The sequence below is a fragment of the Myxine glutinosa genome, chromosome 9 (assembly GCF_964187855.1).
Source record: "Myxine glutinosa chromosome 9, kmMyxGlut1.1, whole genome shotgun sequence".
Lineage (NCBI taxonomy): Eukaryota > Metazoa > Chordata > Myxini > Myxiniformes > Myxinidae > Myxine > Myxine glutinosa.
In genome coordinates this window covers 26434727-26454392 of record NC_136269.1, presented here as the reverse complement: position 1 = coordinate 26454392, position 19666 = coordinate 26434727, and the positions used below count along the sequence as shown (strand labels likewise).

Here is a 19666-nt window from a genome sequence, read left to right as displayed (position 1 = left end):
GGGGCGCGTCCACTAATGGAACGCCTCTCGCTTCCCAGATCGAGGGCCACGTGGTCAGGAGAACCTCGTCCCTTCCGGTCACACTTTGCCTATCGGCCGGCCTCGAAGACCGAAATTGTGACGGTGTCACCCGAAAAATTTGAAATTACGAAATTTGAAAAAAAAAATTACGGAATTTCAAGTGGCCCAATATCTGAAAATGTTCGCAACATATTAATGTACATTTGTGCCAAATTTGGTGCTTGTTTCACAAAATGCACAATTCTTTTGAATATTTGGGCTAAGCCGCCCCACTATGATGAATAACTCGAGGACAGAGTTTTGCCAGCAAGAAGCCGTCGATCCAAGAGAAGAACTACAACATGGAAAAGGAAGGACTCGCTCCTGTGTGGCCGTGTGGGGCATTATGAGATTTAGCGGATGAGATATGAATTGTCAACGTTTCGTGGCAAAGGTTAACTGGTTTTAACGTAGCCTTTGACGTATTTATAATAATCAATGATATGCTAGAAATTTCCAGGTACTTCTGGATTCAGAATAGCCTAGAAAATGTAATCATTTTAGAAAAGGAAATAAACCGTCATGCTGATTCTCTCCAGGGGGAGTAGAGGGAATGAGAGAATGAGGTCTCCAGGTGTTTCACGGGGTGTGCTGCATTTGGTTTGCTGAGTAAACTCATATTTGGAAGACTCTCACCTGAAATTTGGGATCGATCAGTTAATGGACCGTCACATCTTGCGACACAGTTTGATTTTGTTAAAGGAGACAACGCAGGTCGGCATAAATGAAAACCCTTTCTTACCATGGTCGGTGTCAGGGGTCTCAATATGATACCCATAACCCAACATTGTGCGGACAGCCTCACGGAGACTGTCTCGGTTTGACTTCTTTGTTCGTTCATCAAGCAAAGAATATGGCACCAGACGTGGATTCTTGTGGTTCTTGAGGTCCTGTGTGGTCCACAAAAATACAAAGTAATAGGGATACATAGCACGAGTGTCAACCACAGTGCAGAGATAAACATGAGTCAGTTAACCCTACACACACTAGAATGTGCTTTCTCATATAGTTATGTGAAAAAAGGGGATTTTCAATCTTACACTTTTGAATGTTGGAAGAATTATTGGAAGAAGAAGATTTTTTAAACGGTCAAAAAAATTGCTCGCTCCTCCGCGAGCCTCGACTATGTATACAAAAAATGCATACTTCCAGGACACCTTTTTCGATATAAATGAGGCTAATGTTCCAGAAGTGGCAGATAGCCTGGGCCCTAGACCTAGACTCCTAGAGGTACACACATTCACCTCTGAGCATATCTGTTTAATGGGTTTGAATCCTAACGCAGATATAAACTGTCCCCCTGGTGTTTTGCATACAAGACGTTTCATCAATAGGTGTGCCCGTTCCTCAAACTGATCTTAAACTGGGCGACCGATCTACCAGAATTATACGATAGATGCTATACATCTCACGGTGTACTTCGCAAAGAGTAGGTGAGTTATCCGCGACACCATGGTCAAATGACAATTTCCAGCACACTCAGAGTCCCTTTCCCAGAGGTTGACCACACAAATGCATTGGGGTATTATCCAGATGCCACATTTGTTTGGTGCGATGATTGATGTGCCTTAGGAATTTGGGCTTGAACTGCTTCAGCAAACATGCAAGCTTGTGTCATATCATCATCTTTTTGGGTCCTTTTCAGGCCCGGCCTAGTCAATTAGCCATGAGGTTGAGAAAATGGGATAGGGCTTGGAACTGACTTTTACCATTGCGTGCTCCAGCTGTCAATTACTCTTGTTGTGATTACTTGGCTGTAAACGCAACAATCCTGAGTGGAGGAATGTTTTCCACCTAGATGCCACCAATCAATGATATGCTAGAATTTTCCAGGTACTTCTGGATTTAATCAAGACTGGTTTGATTTAATCAAGACTGGATCTGGATTGCCAAAATCAAGACTCTCTGCTCACCTTCACTCTTTCATTCCTCTTTTTTCCACCTCTGAAACAAACTCCCCACTGTCGTCAATCCCACTCCTCCCAACAGGTCTTTAAAACAGCTGTTCACCACCATCTCCTATCTTCCCCCATCCAAAACCTTGATCTTTTCTACCCCAGTTAGTACACCCCAAATCCACATCTTTCAATCCCCAATGATGAATCCCCAATCACTCAATGATGAAGAATCACTTTAAAATTAAATAATTCTCATATCCGAATCCATATTCAGATCTTCACCAAAATCGAATAGATTCTTCCTTATCACACCCACAACCTGTCCACCAAGTTTCGTCCAAATCTATCCATAGCTTTTTGAGATATCCTGCTATGTATCGGTCTTGGCCCTCTCCCCCAATGGTGAAGAATCACTTAAAAAATAAAATAATTCCAATATCCGAATCCATATTTAGATCTTCACGAAAATCGAATCGCTTCTTCCTTATCACACACACAACCGGTCCACCAAGTTTGGTCCAAATCCATCGATAACTTTTTGAGATATCCTGCAAGTATCGTTTTTGGCCCAATGGTTGAGTAATATGGGTATTGAAGCAATTGGAAAAGTACAATATTGAGGGTGTGTGACAAATAGTCAAAATACACAAATGGATGCACAATAAATAGCATGACGGAAGTTTCAGGTGAAATGGCTGGGGAACAGGGTCTCATCAGGTGTAGCAAAGCTCAGAGGTTCAATTGAACCAGAGGAATTCAGAATTTCAGAATTCAGAGGAATTTAATTGAATTGAAGTGAACCTGGTTCAATTTCACAGCTTCCATACCAGAGGACCAAAGAATGTGAATGGAATACCTTCTGTGGATTTGTAGTTCCAATGCTATCCTACCTGCTGGATGCCATAGGTCCAGCCTTGGCGGATGCGATCTCGCGCCCAGACATTGTGGGCATTTTCAGCCAGACGATCAACGAGCGCCTCCTGCATGGGGCTCAGCTTTATACCTGACAGGTCCAACGGTGCAGGTGTGTAGCCACTTGACATCAAATAGCTGGAGTGAAACAAGGAAATGGTGAATAAACCGAAGGAAAGTTCAGCCATCTGATTGGGCACACTTAATTGAGAAACAATATTATACACTGCATTTGACAGGTGGGTTGATATGGATGAGTGGAGTCACCTGTGATGCCATTTGAAGTTAGGGAAGGGTTGGAGTGGGAGTATACACTAGAGACAGACTTAAAAAGGCACCACCAGGTTTCCAGGAGGGAGAATAATTTGAAATTTCAATCTTGAGGTCGAAGAGATGTTGTTTTCTGGCTCTTCTGAGAGTGGACACACCTGGTGCGGGCTTTGTGCAATGATCCCAGGTTACCTTCTGTCGGATTAAGGCAACTTCAGATCATGCCACAAGGTCTTGTCCTTCTTTAAAATACTTGTACCTGTACTCTCCTATTCCTATTTCTTCATGCTTTTCCGACCAGGTTTTACATCATTACAATCCACAGTCTCTCCTCCCTCCCACTTCCCGAAACATCTAAAACAACATTATAACAACATCTATATCAAGTACGGTTACTATACAACAACACCTATATCAAGTACGGTTACTATACAACAACATCTATATCAAGTACGGTTACCATACAACAACACCTATATCAAGTACGGTTACTATACAACAACATCTATATCAAATACGGTTACTATACAACAACACCTATATCAAGTATGGTTACTATACAACAACACCAATATCAAGTACGGTTACTATACAACAACATCTATATCAAGTACGGTTACTATACAACAACACCTATATCAAGTACAGTTACTACACAACAACACCTATATCAAGTACGGTTACGATACAACAACACCTATATCAAGTACGGTTACGATACAACAACACCGATATCAAGTACGGTTACTATACAACAACACCTATATCAAGTACGGTTACTATACAACAACATCTATATCAAGTACGGTTACGATACAACAACACCTACCGGTATATCAAGTACGGTTACTATACAACAACACCTATATCAAGTACGGTTACGATGCAACAACACCGATATCAAGTACGGTTACTATACAACAACACCTATATCCAGTACGGTTACTATACAACAACATCTATATCAAGTACGGTTACGATACAACAACACCTACCGGTATATCAAGTACGGTTACTATACAACAACACCTATATCAAGTACGGTTACTATACAACAACACCTATATCAAGTACGGTTACGATACAACAACACCTATATTAAGTACGGTTACTATACAACAACACCTATATCAAGTACGGTTACTATACAACAACACCTACATCAAGTACGGTTACTATACAACAACATCTATATCAAGTACGGTTACTATACAACAACACCTACATCAAGTACGGTTACTATACAACAACACCTATATCAAGTACGGTTACTATACAACAACACCTATATCAAGTACGGTTACAATACAACATCATCTATATCAAGTACGGTTACTATACAACAACACCGATATCAAGTAGGGTTACTATACAACAACACCTATATCAAGTACGGTTACTAAACAACAACACCTATATCAAGTACGGTTACTATACAACGACACCTATATCAAGTAGGGTTACTATACAACAACACCGATATCAAGTAGGGTTACTATACAACAACACCTATATCAAGTACGGTTACTATACAACAACATCTATATCAAGTACGGTTACCATACAACAACACCTATATCAAGTACAGTTACTATACAACAACATCTACATCAAATACGGTTACTATACAACAACACCTATATCAAGTACGGTTACTATACAACAACATCTATATCAAGTAGGGTTACTATACAACAACACCAATATCAAGTACGGTTACTATACAACAACATCTATATCAAGTACGGTTACTATACAACAACACCTATATCAAGTACGGTTACTATACAACAACACCAATATCAAGTACGGTTACTATACAACAACATCTATATCAAGTACGGTTACTATACAACAGCACCTATATCAAGTACGGTTACTACACAACAACACCTATATCAAGTACGGTTACGATACAACAACACCGATATCAAGTACGGTTACTATACAACAACACCTATATCAAGTACGGTTACTATACAACAACATCTATATCAAGTACGGTTACGATACAACAACACCTACCGGTATATCAAGTACAGTTACTATACAACAACACCTATATCAAGTACGGTTACGATACAACAACACCTATATTAAGTACGGTTACTAAACAACAACACCTATATCAAGTACGGTTACTATACAACAACACCTACATCAAGTATGGTTACTATACAACAACATCTATATCAAGTACGGTTACTATACAACAACACCTATATCAAGTACGGTTACTATACAACAACACCTATATAAAGTACGGTTACTATACAACAACATCTATATCAAGTACGGTTACTATACAACAACACCGATATCAAGTAGGGTTACTTTACAACAACACCTATATCAAGTACGGTTACTATACAACAACACCTATATCAAGTAGGGTTACTATACAACAACACCTATATCAAGTATGGTTACTATACAACAACACCTATATCAAGTAGGGTTACTATACAACAACACCGATATCAAGTAGGGTTACTATACAACAACACCTATATCAAGTAGGGTTACTATACAACAACATCTATATCAAGTAGGGTTACTATACAAAACACCTATATCAAGTATGGTTACTATACAACAACACCTATATCAAGTATGGTTACTATACAACAACACCTATATCAAGTAGGGTTACTATACAACAACACCTATATCAAGTAGGGTTACTATACAACAACACCGATATCAAGTAGGGTTACTATACAACAACACCTATATCAAGTACGGTTACTATACAACAACATCTATATCAAGTACGGTTACTATACAACGACACCTATATCAAGTACGGTTACTATACAACAACACCTATATCAAGTACGGTTACTATACAACAACATCTATATCAAGTACGGTTACTATACAACAACATCTATATCAAGTTGGGTTACTATACAACAACACCTATATCAAGTATGGTTACTATACAACAACACCTATATCAAGTACGGTTACTATACAACAACATCTCTATCAAGTATGGTTACTATACAACAACACCTATATCAAGTACGGTTACTATACAACAACACCTATATCAAGTACGGTTACTCTACAACAACATCTATATCAAGTACGGTTACTATACAACAACATCTATATCAAGTAGGGTTACTATACAACAACACCTATATCAAGTACGGTTACTATACAACAACATCTCTATCAAGTATGGTTACTATACAACAACACCTATATCAAGTACGGTTACTATACAACAACACCTATATCAAGTATGGTTACGATACAACAACATCTATATCAAGTACGGTTACTATACAACAACACCTACCGGTATATCAAGTACGGTTACTATACAACAACACCTATATCAAGTACGGTTACTATACAACAACACCTATATCAAGTACGGTTACTGTGGTGAAAATGTACCAAAGTTGAACCCAGGTGAGATGCTCACTTAAACCGCTGGGCGGTGTCTATAAGACCTCGGACGTCCGCGACTCGAGGCCACTCCTGCGACATTATACAATGACATGTAGAATTGAATGGTACGTACCCACTTATATTCTAGGCTTGCTTGCATTGACGGATATATTCAATCTTTCTCATATGATGCCTAGATCCTGACATATATATTACATGATGTATTTTACAGGATGATGCAAAGATCTTATTGAGATTAAACCTACATATGGGACAAGTTGTGGACTTGGTTGATTTTCACAACAGTTACTATACAACAACACCTATATCAAGTACGGTTACTATACAACAACATCTATATCAAGTACGGTTACTACACAACAACACCTATATCAAGTACGGTTACTATACAACAACACCTATATCAAGTACGGTTACTATACAACAACACCTATATCAAGTATGGTTACTATACAACAACACCTATATCAAGTACGGTTACTATACAACAACACCTATATCAAGTATGGTTACTATACAACAACACCTATATCAAGTACGGTTACTATACAACAACACCTATATCAAGTACGGTTACTATACAACAACACCTATATCAAGTACGGTTACTATACAACGACACCTATATCAAGTACGGTTACTATACAACACCTATATCAAGTACGGTTACTATACAACAACACCTATATCAAGTACGGTTACGATACATACAACAACACCTATGGCAAGTACGGTTACTATACAACAACACCTATATCAAGTACGGTTACTATACAACAACACCTATATCAAGTACGGTTACTATACAACAACACCTATATCAAGTATGGTTACTATACAACAACACCTATATCAAGTACGGTTACTATACAACAACATCTATATCAAGTACGGTTACGATACAACAACACCTATATCAAGTAGAGTTACTATACAACAACACCTATATCAAGTACGGTTACTATACAACAACATCTATATCAAGTACGGTTACGATACAACAACACCTATATCAAGTACGGTTACTATACAACAACACCTATATCAAGTACGGTTACTGTACAACAACACCTATATCAAGTACGGTTACGATACAACACCTATATCAAGTACGGTTACGATACAACAACACCTATATCAAGTACGGTTACTATACAACAACACCTATATCAAGTACGGTTACTATTCAACAACACCTATATCAAGTACGGTTACTGTACAACACCTATATCAAGTACGGTTACTATACAACACCTATATAAAGTATGGTTACTATACAACAACACCTATATCAAGTACGGTTACTATACAACAACACCTATATCAAGTACGGTTACTATACAACAACACCTATATTAAGTACGGTTACTATACAACAACACCTATATCAAGTACGGTTACTATACAACAACACCTATCTCAAGTACGGATACTATACAACACCTATATCAAGTACGGTTACTATACAACAACACCTATATCAAGTACGGTTACTATACAACTACACCTATCTCAAGTACGGTTACTATACAACAACACCTATATCAAGTACGGTATTTTAAGCGTTTCAAACTCGTCACTCAAACCATAATTTTACCCCAACTTGTCCCTCATTCCAACTCAGCTCTCACTTCTGGGGTAGTTTAAATCGCTGGAGGGAATCCTCTGCATTCTCATCAACGATGGCCACGTGACAAGCATAGGCCAGCAGGGTCCTGAAAAATAAATAATTTCTTTAAAAAAAACAGTTCACACAATCTTATTATAATAATAGGCGAAGGTGATTCTTTCTGTCTGTCTGTCTGTCCGTCTGTGGCTTACTCCGTTTACAGAGTAGCTCCACCCATTCTTGGAGAGGCTTCATGTAAACAAATATCCACCATTTCATTACCTTGAATAGCTTTGAGGCCTGTTTAGTTAGGCCCGTGCTGTCTTTCTCTCTCTCACACAGGTTTATTTCAACTCAAATTCGATATATCATTTCATTTTTAACAGCCGCTAACATAGTTTTAGACTCGGCTGAAAAAAAACGGGAAGAAAATCCCATGAAAGTTTCCATTTATAGAACGAAATGATTTCTCAAAGGCCTGTAAAATAAAGCCCATTCATTGAGTCTCCCTCACGATTTTATCGAATTCACCATCTGATTTAATTTTTATCGATGGTTTTAGACTCGGTGTCAGAAATAATTGAGAACATTCATGCACACACGGGAAAATGCAGAGATATATTTTTTTAAATCGCACCACGATGATACACAAAAATACACCACCTAAAATAACAGTCGGGGAAAATGTCGACATATGTTAAAAATTCGCTTTTTCTTTTCCGTTAAGATATATTACTTTTACTTTTTATGACAGTCGTCACAAAAACGACATATTTCTTCGTTCTTATTTCATTCAACATTATTATCCGGAAGTAAAATATGTTTCAGGAAATTACCGAGAGATATTTCTTCGTTTTTTTTATTAGTTATGTGCGCATACACTTGAAATAGGTTTATTTGAAATCTTTAATTTTCACAATGTAATTTACTTGCCATTTGTCATTTACTGATTACGAGACACTTCCTCTTGAGGATCGTGACAATTCATGCGCTGCGTGGAAACTTCCATTTCCAAAATGAATGAGACGGTCGATGAAGAATGCAGACTTGAACAGGATGCAGCAAGAAAACGAATGAGACGGGCGAACGAGTCCGTCGACGAACGTCAATGCAGACTTGAACAGGATGCAGCAAGAAAAAGAACGAGACGGGAGAACCGCACCGGATGTTGCTGCAACAACGATGAGGAGGGTTGGAGAGGAGCGAGAGGTTGGAGAGGAGTTAGGAGTTGGAGAGTGAGGAGCTAGGGGTTGGAGAGTGAGTAGCTAGGGGTTGGAGAGTGAGGAGCTAGGGGTTGGAGAGGAGCAAGAAATTGGAGAGGAGTGAGGGGTTGGAGAGTGAGGAGCGAGGGGTTAGAGAGCGAGGAGTTGGAGAGTGAGGAGCTAGGGATTGGAGACTGAGGAGGTAGGGGTTCGAGAGGAGTGAGAAATTCGAGAGGAGCGAGGGGTTGGAGAGTGAGGAGCGAGGGGTTGGAGAGTGAGGAGTGAGGGGTTGGAGAGCGAGGAGCGAGGGGTTGGAGAGCGAGGAGCGAGGGGTTGCAGAGCGAGGCACTAGGGTTGGAGAGCGAGGCACTAGGGTTGGAGAGCGAGGCACTAGGGTTGGAGAGCGAGGCACTAGGGTTGGAGAGCGAGGCACTAGGGTTGGAGAGCGAGGAGCTAGGGGTTGGAGAGCGAGGAGCGAGGAGTTGCATAGCGAGGGGTTGGAGAGCGAGGAGCTGGGGGTTGGAGAGTGAGGAGCTAGGGGTTGGAGAGTGAGGAGCTAGGGGTTGGAGAGCGAGGAGTGAGGGGTTGGAGAGTGAGGAGCTAGGGGTTGGAGAGTGAGAAGTGAGGGGTTGGAGAGCGAGAAGCGAGGGGTTGGAGAGCGAGGAGCGAGGGGTTGGAGAGCGAGGAGTGAGGGGTTGGAGAGCGAGGAGCTAGGGGTTGGACAGCGAGGAGCTAGGGGTTGGACAGCGAGGAGCTAGGGGTTGGACAGCGAGGAGCTAGGTGTTGGAGAGTGAGGAGCGAGGGGTTGGAAAGTGAGGAGCAAGGAGTTGGAGAGTGAGGGCCGATTGGAGCGGAGAGTGAGGAGCGATTGGAGAGGAGAGTGAGGAGCGATTGGAGGGGAGTGTGAGGAATTGGAAAGGAGTGTGAGGGATTGGAGAGGAGTGTGAGGGATTGGAGAGGAGTGTGAGGAATTATTGGAGAGGAGTGTGAGGAGGTATTGGAGGGGAGTGTGAGGAGGAGTGGGATTTGAGAGGCGTGAGGGTGGAGAGAGGAGAGTGTCAGGTGGAGAGGAGTGAGCAGTCACATATTATGTGAAATAAATAAAGTGTTCATTTCACCATTTCTAGGTCTGATGAATTGCCAGTAACCATTTTGTAAAATTTAATGTGCAGCATCTAAATCAAGATGTCCAAGTGTCACACACATCCATGCCCATGGGATTCCCACGGGTGACCCCACTAGACTGCAGCAAGAAAAAGAACGAGACGGGAGAAGGAGACCCTCGACGAATGTGATCACAGACTCGCACAGGATGCTGCTGCAACAACGATGAGGAGGATTGGAGAGGAGCGAGGAGTTGGAGAGGAGTTAGGGGTTGGAGAGTGAGGAGCTAGGGGTTGGAGAGTGAGGAGCTAGGGGTTGGAGAGTGAGGAGCTAGGGGTTGGAGAGTGAGGAGCTAGGGGTTGGGGAGTGAGGAGCTAGGGGATGGAGAGGAGCGAGAAATTGGAGAGGAGTGAGGGGATGGAGAGTGAGGAGCGAGGAGTTGGAGAGCGAGGAGTTGGAGAGCGAGGAGCTAGGGGTTGGAGAGAGGTGCTAGGGGCTGCAGAGAGGAGCTAGGGGTTGGAGAGGAGTGAGAAATTGGAGAGGAGCGAGGAGTTGGAGAGTGAGGTGTGAGGAGTTGGAGAGTGGGGAGCAAGGGGTTGGAGAGTGAGGAGCGAGGAGTTGGAGAGTGAGGAGCGAGGGGTTGGAGAGTGAGGGGTGAGGGGTTGGAGAGTGAGGGGTGAGGGGTTGGAGAGTGAGGAGCGAGGGGTTGGAGAGCGAGGGGTTGGAGAGCGAGGAGCTAGGGGTTGGAGAGCGAGGAGCGAGGGGTTGGAGAGCGAGGAGCGAGGGGTTGGAGAGCGAGGAGCTAGGGGTTGGAGAGCGAAGAGCTCGGGGTTGGAGAGCGAGGAGCTAGGGGTTGGAGAGCGAGGAGCTAGGGGTTGGAGAGCGAAGAGCTAGGGGTTGGAGAGCGAGGAGCTAGGGGTTGGAGAGCTAGGAGCTAGGGGGTGGAGAGCGAGGAGCTAGCGGGTGGAGAGCGAGGAGCTAGGGGTTGGAGAGAGAGGAGCGAGGGGTTGGAGAGCGAGGAGCGAGGGGTTGGAGAGCGAGGAGCTAGGTGTTGGAGAGTGAGGAGCGAGGGGTTGGAGAGTGAGGAGCAAGGAGTTGGAGAGTGAGGACCGATTGGAGCAGAGAGTGAGGACCGATTGGAGAGGAGAGTGAGGAGCGATTGGAGAGGAGAGTGAGGAGCGATTGGAGAGGAGAGTGAGGAGCGATTGGAGGGGAGTGTGAGGAATTGCAGAGGAGTGTGAGGGATTGGAGAGGAGTGTGAGGGATTGGAGAGGAGTGTGAGGGATTGGAGAGGAGTGTGAGGAATTATTGGAGAGGAGTGTGAGGAGGTATTGGAGGGGAGTGTGAGGAAGAGTGGGATTTGAGAGGAGTGAGGGTGGAGAGAGGAGAGTGTCAGGTGGAGAGGAATGAGGGGTCACATATTATGTGAAATAAATAAATTGTGTTCATTTAACACCATTTCTGGATCTGATGAATTGCCAGTAACCATTTTGTAAAATTTAATGTGCAGCATCTAAATCAAGATGTCCAAATGTCACACACGTCCATGCCTGTGGGATTCCCAAGGGTGACCCCACTAGTCTTATTATAATAGAGCAAATGTATGTGGTTATGTTTGTTTATATGCGACCAAAACGTCTTCTTCTTCTTCAAATAAAATTAACACCCAAAAACAGTCCGTGAACTCTTGATTACGTTTAGACTGCTGAGACCCCTCAGACCTTTGACGACCCTTCAAGTCCCCCAGGACCCTTAAAACAACCAAGACCCTTGAAGACTCAAAATACCCTTAAAGCCCCAAAACACCCTGAAGACTCAAAATACCCCAAAGACCCAAAACATACAAAACACCCAAAAGACCCTGAAGACCCAAAAGCCCCTGAAGACCCAAAGACCCTGAAGACCTCGAAGACCCAAAACACCCCAAAGACCCAAAACATCCCAAAGACCCAAAACAGCCCAAAGACGCAAAACACCCCAAAGACGCAAAACACCCCAAAGACCCAACATACCCTGAAAGTCCCAGAGGATCCAAAAGATCTGAAGACCCAAATGGCCCTGAAGACCCAAAACATCATGAAGACCCAAAAGACCGTGAAAACCCAAAAGACCCCGAAATGGTCAAAGATGCTTATCCCTCTGAAACGACGTGTGGTGAGGCGCGCGGAGCTTTGTGGTCTTTAGATTTTTAAAAAGCCTCATGTGTCTTTAGATAAATATGGGCTGACAGCAACCCGAGATCTTTAACATAAGAATCCAATCAGGTGTTTAAAATGCCGTTGTCAGGACGATAAGGAAGTGATGACCGTTTGAAGTAAAAATGCACTGTACTTGAGAGTCTCGCTCGACATCTGCAGGTTGTAGTTTCTCTCTTGCTCTGGAAGTTTGTGGAAGTCTACCAGACATGGGTGTTGCCTCTTGTTGTCATCCCGTACCTGGACCAACAAGGGTCACATTAGATGATGATAATTTGTTTGACGAGTCCGAAATCTACGGATAACAGTCAAACCAGCACCAACTTGATAGCACATGTATGATGCTAATTCAATGTATATAAACAAATATCACTATCACTGTAACCCCAAATAACAAATATACAACAGGTAAAGGCATTCAACATGCAGCAACACAAACACAGGAAGGGAAGGTGAGGTTAGTTGGAACATTTTTCATGAAAACTCTTTATTACCTCTACCACTAAGATGGATCCATCCGCAACTCAAAAACAGTTGTGGACGGATTCGGACGAAACATGGTGGAGAGGTTGTGTGTGTGACGACACCTAATTGATTCTATTTTGGTGAAGATCTGAATATGGATTCGGATACGAGAATTATTTAATTTCTTTAATGATTCTTCACCATTGAGAGATCGGGCGAAAAGCGACAAACACCATGATGTTTTTTAAATGTTGTGGACGAGTTATGACTAAACTTGGTGGACAGGTTATGACTAAACCTGGTGGATGAGTTGGTTAGGTGACAAGAACAAGCCGATTCGATTTTGGTTCGGGTCCGAATCCACATCAGGGCTATCAGTGGGATACAAAACATAAACTGTTCAGCCTGGCGGAGGCATTCAACATGACAGCAACACAAACAGATTGAAAGGTGGGGTTAATTGGAACATTTTTCAATAGAAGTCTTTATTACATAATATGGTTTTGTTTAGAAAACAAAATATATTCCACTACATATATATATATATATATATATATATATATATATATATATACATATAGTCACGCGAAAAAGTGAAAAAGTAAGTACACCCCATGTAAAGTTTTGACTTTTTCAACATATTTCAACATACAGCTATTTGATCTTCATTTCAACAATATTGATAGATAAAGGTGATATAATATAACAAATATCATGAAACATTTACATTTTGTAGTCCATTGTATAATTTAAATAAACATAAATGCAAATTTCGCATGTGGAAAAAGTAAGTACACCCCTACATTTATCACTACTTCAAATACCTAAAATTAGAATCAGGTGCACCAGCTCAGGTGCAAATGATTAGAATATCGTTAGAGAGGATCTTGGAGGAAACTGTTTTATTTAAACCTCAGACATTTAGTTTGGTTTGCTCTTTGTTGTTGAAGTGTGCGGCGTCACCATGCCTAGATCAAAAGAGCTCTCTGAGGCCTTCAGAAAGAAGGTTATAGATGCCTACGAGTCTGTGAAGGGATTTAAAAAGATCTCCAAACAATTTGAAATCAATCATTCGACTGTCCGGAAGATCATCGACAAGTGGAGAAGATTCCAAACAACTGCCATCTTGTTCAAGCCAGGCCACCCCAGCAAGTTCAGCACGAGAGCAGACCACAGGATGCTGAAAGAAGTCTCGAAGAACCCCAGAATGTCATCAGGGAACCTACAGGTAGCTCTTGCCACTGTTGATGTCAAAGTGCACGAGTCTACCATTAGAAAGAGGCTGCACAAATTTGATCTACATAGGAGGTGTGCCAGGAGGAAACCTTTGCTGTCCAGAAAGAACATCAGGGCAAGACTAACGTTTGCCAATGAACACCTCGGCAAAGACCATCACTTCTGGAGCATTGTGCTCTGGACAGATGAGTCAAAGGTAGAGCTATTTGGCCACAGCACCAGAAGACATGTTTGGCGAAAACCAAAGACAGCATTTGACCACAATAACCTGATACCAACTGTAAAGCATTGTGGTGGAAATATTATGGTTTGGGGCAGCTTTGCTGCATCAGGGCCTGGGCATCTGACCATCATAGAATCCACTATGAATTCTTCATTGTACCAGAGGGTGCTTGAGGATAATGTGAGGCCATCTGTCGGAAATTGAAGCTCAACCGAAGGTGGACCTTGTAACATGACAATGACCCTAAACATACCAGTAAATCCACCAAGGAATGGCTGAAAAGAAAGAAATGGATGGTTCTGGAATGGCCAAGTCAAAGCCCGGATCTAAATCCCATTGAGATGTTGTGGGGGGATTTGAAACGAGCTGTGCATGCAAGAAACCCTCAAACATCGCACAGCTGAAAGAATTCTGCATGGAGGAGTGGGCAAAAATTTCTCCCAGTCGATGTCAGAGACTGGTAGACAGTTATAAGAAACGCCTACTTGAGGTTGTTTCTGCCAAAGGGGGCAATACCACCTATTAGAGCCAAGGGTGTACTTACTTTTTCCACATGCGAAATTTGCATTTATGTTTATTTAAATTATGCAATGGACTACAAAATGTAAATGTTTCATGATATTTGTTATATTATATCACCTTTATCTGTCAATATTGTTGAAATGAAGATCAAATAGCTGTATGTTGAAATATGTTGAAAAAGTCAAAACTTTACATGGGGTGTACTTACTTTTTCACGTGACTGTATATTGTTGCGGATTTGAGAATCCGTGCACTGTGTAATTCATTGTTGTAAATATCACCCTCTGTCAATTGTAATGATTCTTGTAAATACCTCCATCATTTGTGTAAATGTCAAAGGTCGTCCCCTTAGTTAGTCCATCGCATGCACGTAGAAAATCATATACCCTTCTAAATAGTTATTTCCTTATTATGTGTTCCAGTTTAAGGCTCTGTTGCCCATTAGTTGACACTGCACTGCACCAAATCGAATAAGATAGGATCCCTCCGACACCCCCATGGCCTCCTAAAAAGCGCCAGTACGGCGGCGTTCGCCACTACTGTTTGGGCGGTTTTCTTCACCCCAAGACTCCATTACGCACGCAGTCAGCTCGGAGAAGAAAGACGTGTCTCCACCTCGTCATGAGAAGGAGGAGTGAGCCAGCCCCCGATCAACCAACCAAGCATGAGGGGTTTGGCCTGAGAGGGCGGAGGAAAGAAACTGCGGGGAGGTTCAAGAAGATTCTAGGGCGTGGTTATATAACCCGTCACGCGGAGCCCCCACCTCAGTCCAGTTGAGGAGATGCGCGTAAGAGTTCAGTGGAGGGACTGCTTGGTGAATAGAGACGTGCAACCTGCGGGAGTACGAGTGAGGGAGACGCTGTTTCCAACCAGCCTTACCACGTCAAGCTCCAACGCGCTGCTGCGAACATCCCGGCGGTGTGGACCCGAGGCTGGAGAGTCGGTGGCTGCTCACTCCCGGCCCGGCTGTTCTTCTGCGTCCAGCTGAACCTTCGTCCCCTTCCAGCCATTCGTTCCTGCCCTCATCCATCCTTTTGTGTACGTGAGTTTGTTTTGTTTGTCTTGTCCCTGGGGTATAAGTAAGACTGTATAGATAAGTAGAATTGCACTGTGTCTTCCTCTTCTGTAAATTATTTTCGTTTCTTTCCTTCTCCTTGGTTTCTTTGGTTTTGTACAATAGTTAGTAATAAATTCCTGTCTTCCTACCTTTGCCTTCTTTCCTTCACATCCGTTCGTTTTAGAGTTTTCCATAATTGAACACCTGTGGCACGATTTGGCCAACGTTTAGGATCGGGTTTAGTACTGCTAATGGTTCGAGCTGCGGGCTGCTAATCCGCTCGGCAAAATAACATCTTGTCCGCGGTCTCAAACGGGGTTGCCCCCCTGCCTTGTGGAGCGGGGTAGCTTCAGGATCGGAGACGGCCAGTGAAAATAATAGGGGGATTACCCCCTCACTAAGGGGAGTGCCGTGCTCCGTATCCGTAACAATATATATATATATATATATATATATATATATATTATTTTTTTTACACTGAATGCATATGTGCAATTAATTATAACATACTGGCAACGGTACCCACCCTAGCTTCAATTGGAAGGCCCAAATGAAAAGGCTAAATATCAGAAATTGAAGGCTTTTTTCTTGTAAACGATTTATTCAAACATCCGTTAAATCTCGATCGGTGCAGCCGTTTGTGCGGCACCCGGGAAAATAACGTCATGCGGGAGCAAGTATCAGCAGGATGTGGCAGTGTGGGAGTCCACGTTTCTGATCCTCCTTCATGCCGAAGTAGCCCACCACTTCTCCAAGCATTCCGCTCTTCAGATTCGCCATGACAGATTTAAGCTTGATACTGAAGATGCGTGCAGTTAGTCCTCCCGATGTCGTATGTACTCCCGATACATGTTTCCTTCATTGTAAAAACTACCAAGTCAACAGTTAAAAGGATTTTGGGCCGATAGCTGTTATGGCCTTGGCAAGATCGATGGAGACAGCGATCTGTTAGCGTTTTCACCATCCAAATAGCTATGTGGAATTCTCTCATGTGGAGATTAAAGTAATCGTGTTCACAATCGCTATGTCGTATGTACTCCCGATATGTGTTTCCTTCAGTTGAAATGGGTTAGAATTCTCTCAAGCAGGGATTCAACCCATGTCCTTATAAAAGGTCTTTGTCCGAGGTCACCGAGTTCGATCGGTGCAGCTGTGCAGCGATCGGTGCAGCCGTTTGTGCGGCACCCGGGAAAACAACATCGTCACAATGAGAATAATGAACGTCATGCGAATGCGAATGTTGTGCGTGAGTCCAAACCTGAGAATGCTGGAGACTATAGCTGAAATTGGGAAAACTAAATAGCCTATTTTACTCCTGGAGATCCCAGGATTACCCACCCAAAATATCTTTGCGATCGGTTCAGCAGTTTTTACGGTACCTTCGAACAGACAGACGGACATTTGGTGAATTATAGTAAGATTGAGAACATATTGAGAAGTGCAAACATTTGACAGTTACATGTGTATATCAAGTCAGGTGACCATGTATCAAGTGTTCCAACTAAGCCTGACCATGGGGTTAGTTGGAACATGCTGTGGGGTAAGTTGGAGCATTCATTATTACCCTCGCCAGAGAAGAGGTTATTGCATTTGATTCCGTTCGTTTGTTACTTGGCAAAAAATATTTATTTGACAAGTATGTTGATCACTCCGGTTTGTATGTGTGTTTATCTGTCCGCTAGCTTTATAGTTGCATACAGGTCAACATTTTAAAACGATCTTCACAAAACTTCACCAAACAGTAGAGTTCATTGTCCGACAAAATCCTATATTTTTTTGAGGTCACAAGGTCAACATAGGCCAAAGGCCAACCACTTTTTTTCATATTGCTAAAAGCCGCAATTTTTATCCGATTGACTTGAAATTGATAGGATTTACATATCAGCGAACTGAATTCAACCACCAACTATTTTGTAGATCAACATAGGCCACAAGGTCAACATAGGCCAAAAGGTCCATCACTTTTTTCAAATTCCTAAAATCCTCAATTTTCATCCGATTGACTTTAAATTTGAAAAGGATTTACATATCAGCTAACTGAATTCAACCACCAACCATTTTGCAGATAAACATAGCCCAAAAGGTCAACATAGGCCTAAGGTCAATCACTTTCCCAAATTTCTAAAATCCTAAATCGTCATCCGATTGACTTTAAATTTGAAAAGGATTTACATATCAGCTAACTGAATTCAACCACCAACCATTTTGCAGATAAACATAGCCCAAAAGGTCAACAAAGGCCGAATTTCAAAAAAATTTCAATTTTCATCCGATTAACTTAATTTGAAGATTTGCATATCCAATTATTTGTGAAGTCAAAAGGAAGCTCTACTGACTGCCATTCTACTTTTTTCTCTTTTGCCAAGTGAGTGATTTTAAATTTGTCAGTCTGTTTGTCTGTTTGTTTGTCCGCACAGAATAAATATGATTTTCTCTGCAACGGTTGGTCCAATTGACAGGAAATTTTCACCATAGGTGCAACTCCACCTGATAATTTTTCATGATGATTATGATGTCATAGGTCACATGGTATGGGTGCCATCTTGGAAAAAACAAAAAAATTGCACATCTATATCTCCGAAAGCGCTGCATAGAAAAAATTGAGACATGGCTCATTGCAAAGAACGCTACATGTGGAATAACATATGTTAATGATGATGTCATAGGTGATTCCATAATGACGTCATAATTCGACAAGTACAAAACTTCATCCAATCAAGATGAAATTTCTTGAGCATCAACTAGGGATAAATTGGTGGAGAAAAAAAATGATGACGTCATTGGTCACGTGGTTCGGCCGCCATATTTGCTTTAACACAAAAGCCTTAAAAATCACTGAAAACACGTCCTGGCGAGAGTCTGCAATCTCTGATTGCTCTTTCTAGCTCTATGGTTTTAGAAACTTATCCTAAGCGTCAGTCGTTCAAATGATAATCATTAGTGTTCCTGAAGTTTAGGTTAAGTCTTGAAACCAAAAAAGAATTAATTATTCTCAGATAAATATGGTGATTACAATTGGTGGTGACACAACTACTCTGGGCTGTAGGCAGCCAAATCTACTAGGAAGACATGTTTTGCCAGCAGGCAGTGCCTTGATATTCAGCTACACTGTTAAGCACCATCACAACATATGCCTCATTGAATTCTTTATGAGTGAACAATGCAGAGCCTCACCACACCAAATGTCCACCCTTGCTCAATTTTATTCATCGCCCAAATCTCGTGGATGTTCTCCGCCAGCTTGTTACGAATCTGCTCCAGGTGTGATGGCAAAACAATCTGTTTCACACACAACAAGAAGAAAAAGACGTAAAATGTAATAGCCTCCACCATGGTTTAGTCATTTTGCTGTACGGAGTTAAGGGCCGTCAGTCTGTCATCTTTGGTCCGATTACAAAACAAATTATTCTGCATATGTATACTCATGTATTGGTTTTGTGCCAAGTTTGAGCAAAACCGGACCATGCATGGTCAATAAATGGTTGGG

General features: G+C 42.1%; 1 protein-coding gene across 1 annotated transcript in view; it reads right to left on the bottom strand.

The window, feature by feature from the left end:
- Nucleotides 1-19666, bottom strand: part of LOC137435793 (ryanodine receptor 2-like) — a 633328-nt gene that overhangs the window by 494597 nt on the left and 119065 nt on the right. The window contains exons 23-27 of the mRNA XM_078785085.1: nucleotides 19354-19458; nucleotides 12813-12916; nucleotides 8198-8281; nucleotides 2849-3008; nucleotides 803-950 (exon numbers count right to left, since the gene is read on the bottom strand). Of these exons, the coding sequence (XP_078641211.1) occupies nucleotides 803-950; nucleotides 2849-3008; nucleotides 8198-8281; nucleotides 12813-12916; nucleotides 19354-19458 (601 nt within the window). The remainder of the gene's footprint in view (nucleotides 1-802; nucleotides 951-2848; nucleotides 3009-8197; nucleotides 8282-12812; nucleotides 12917-19353; nucleotides 19459-19666) is intronic.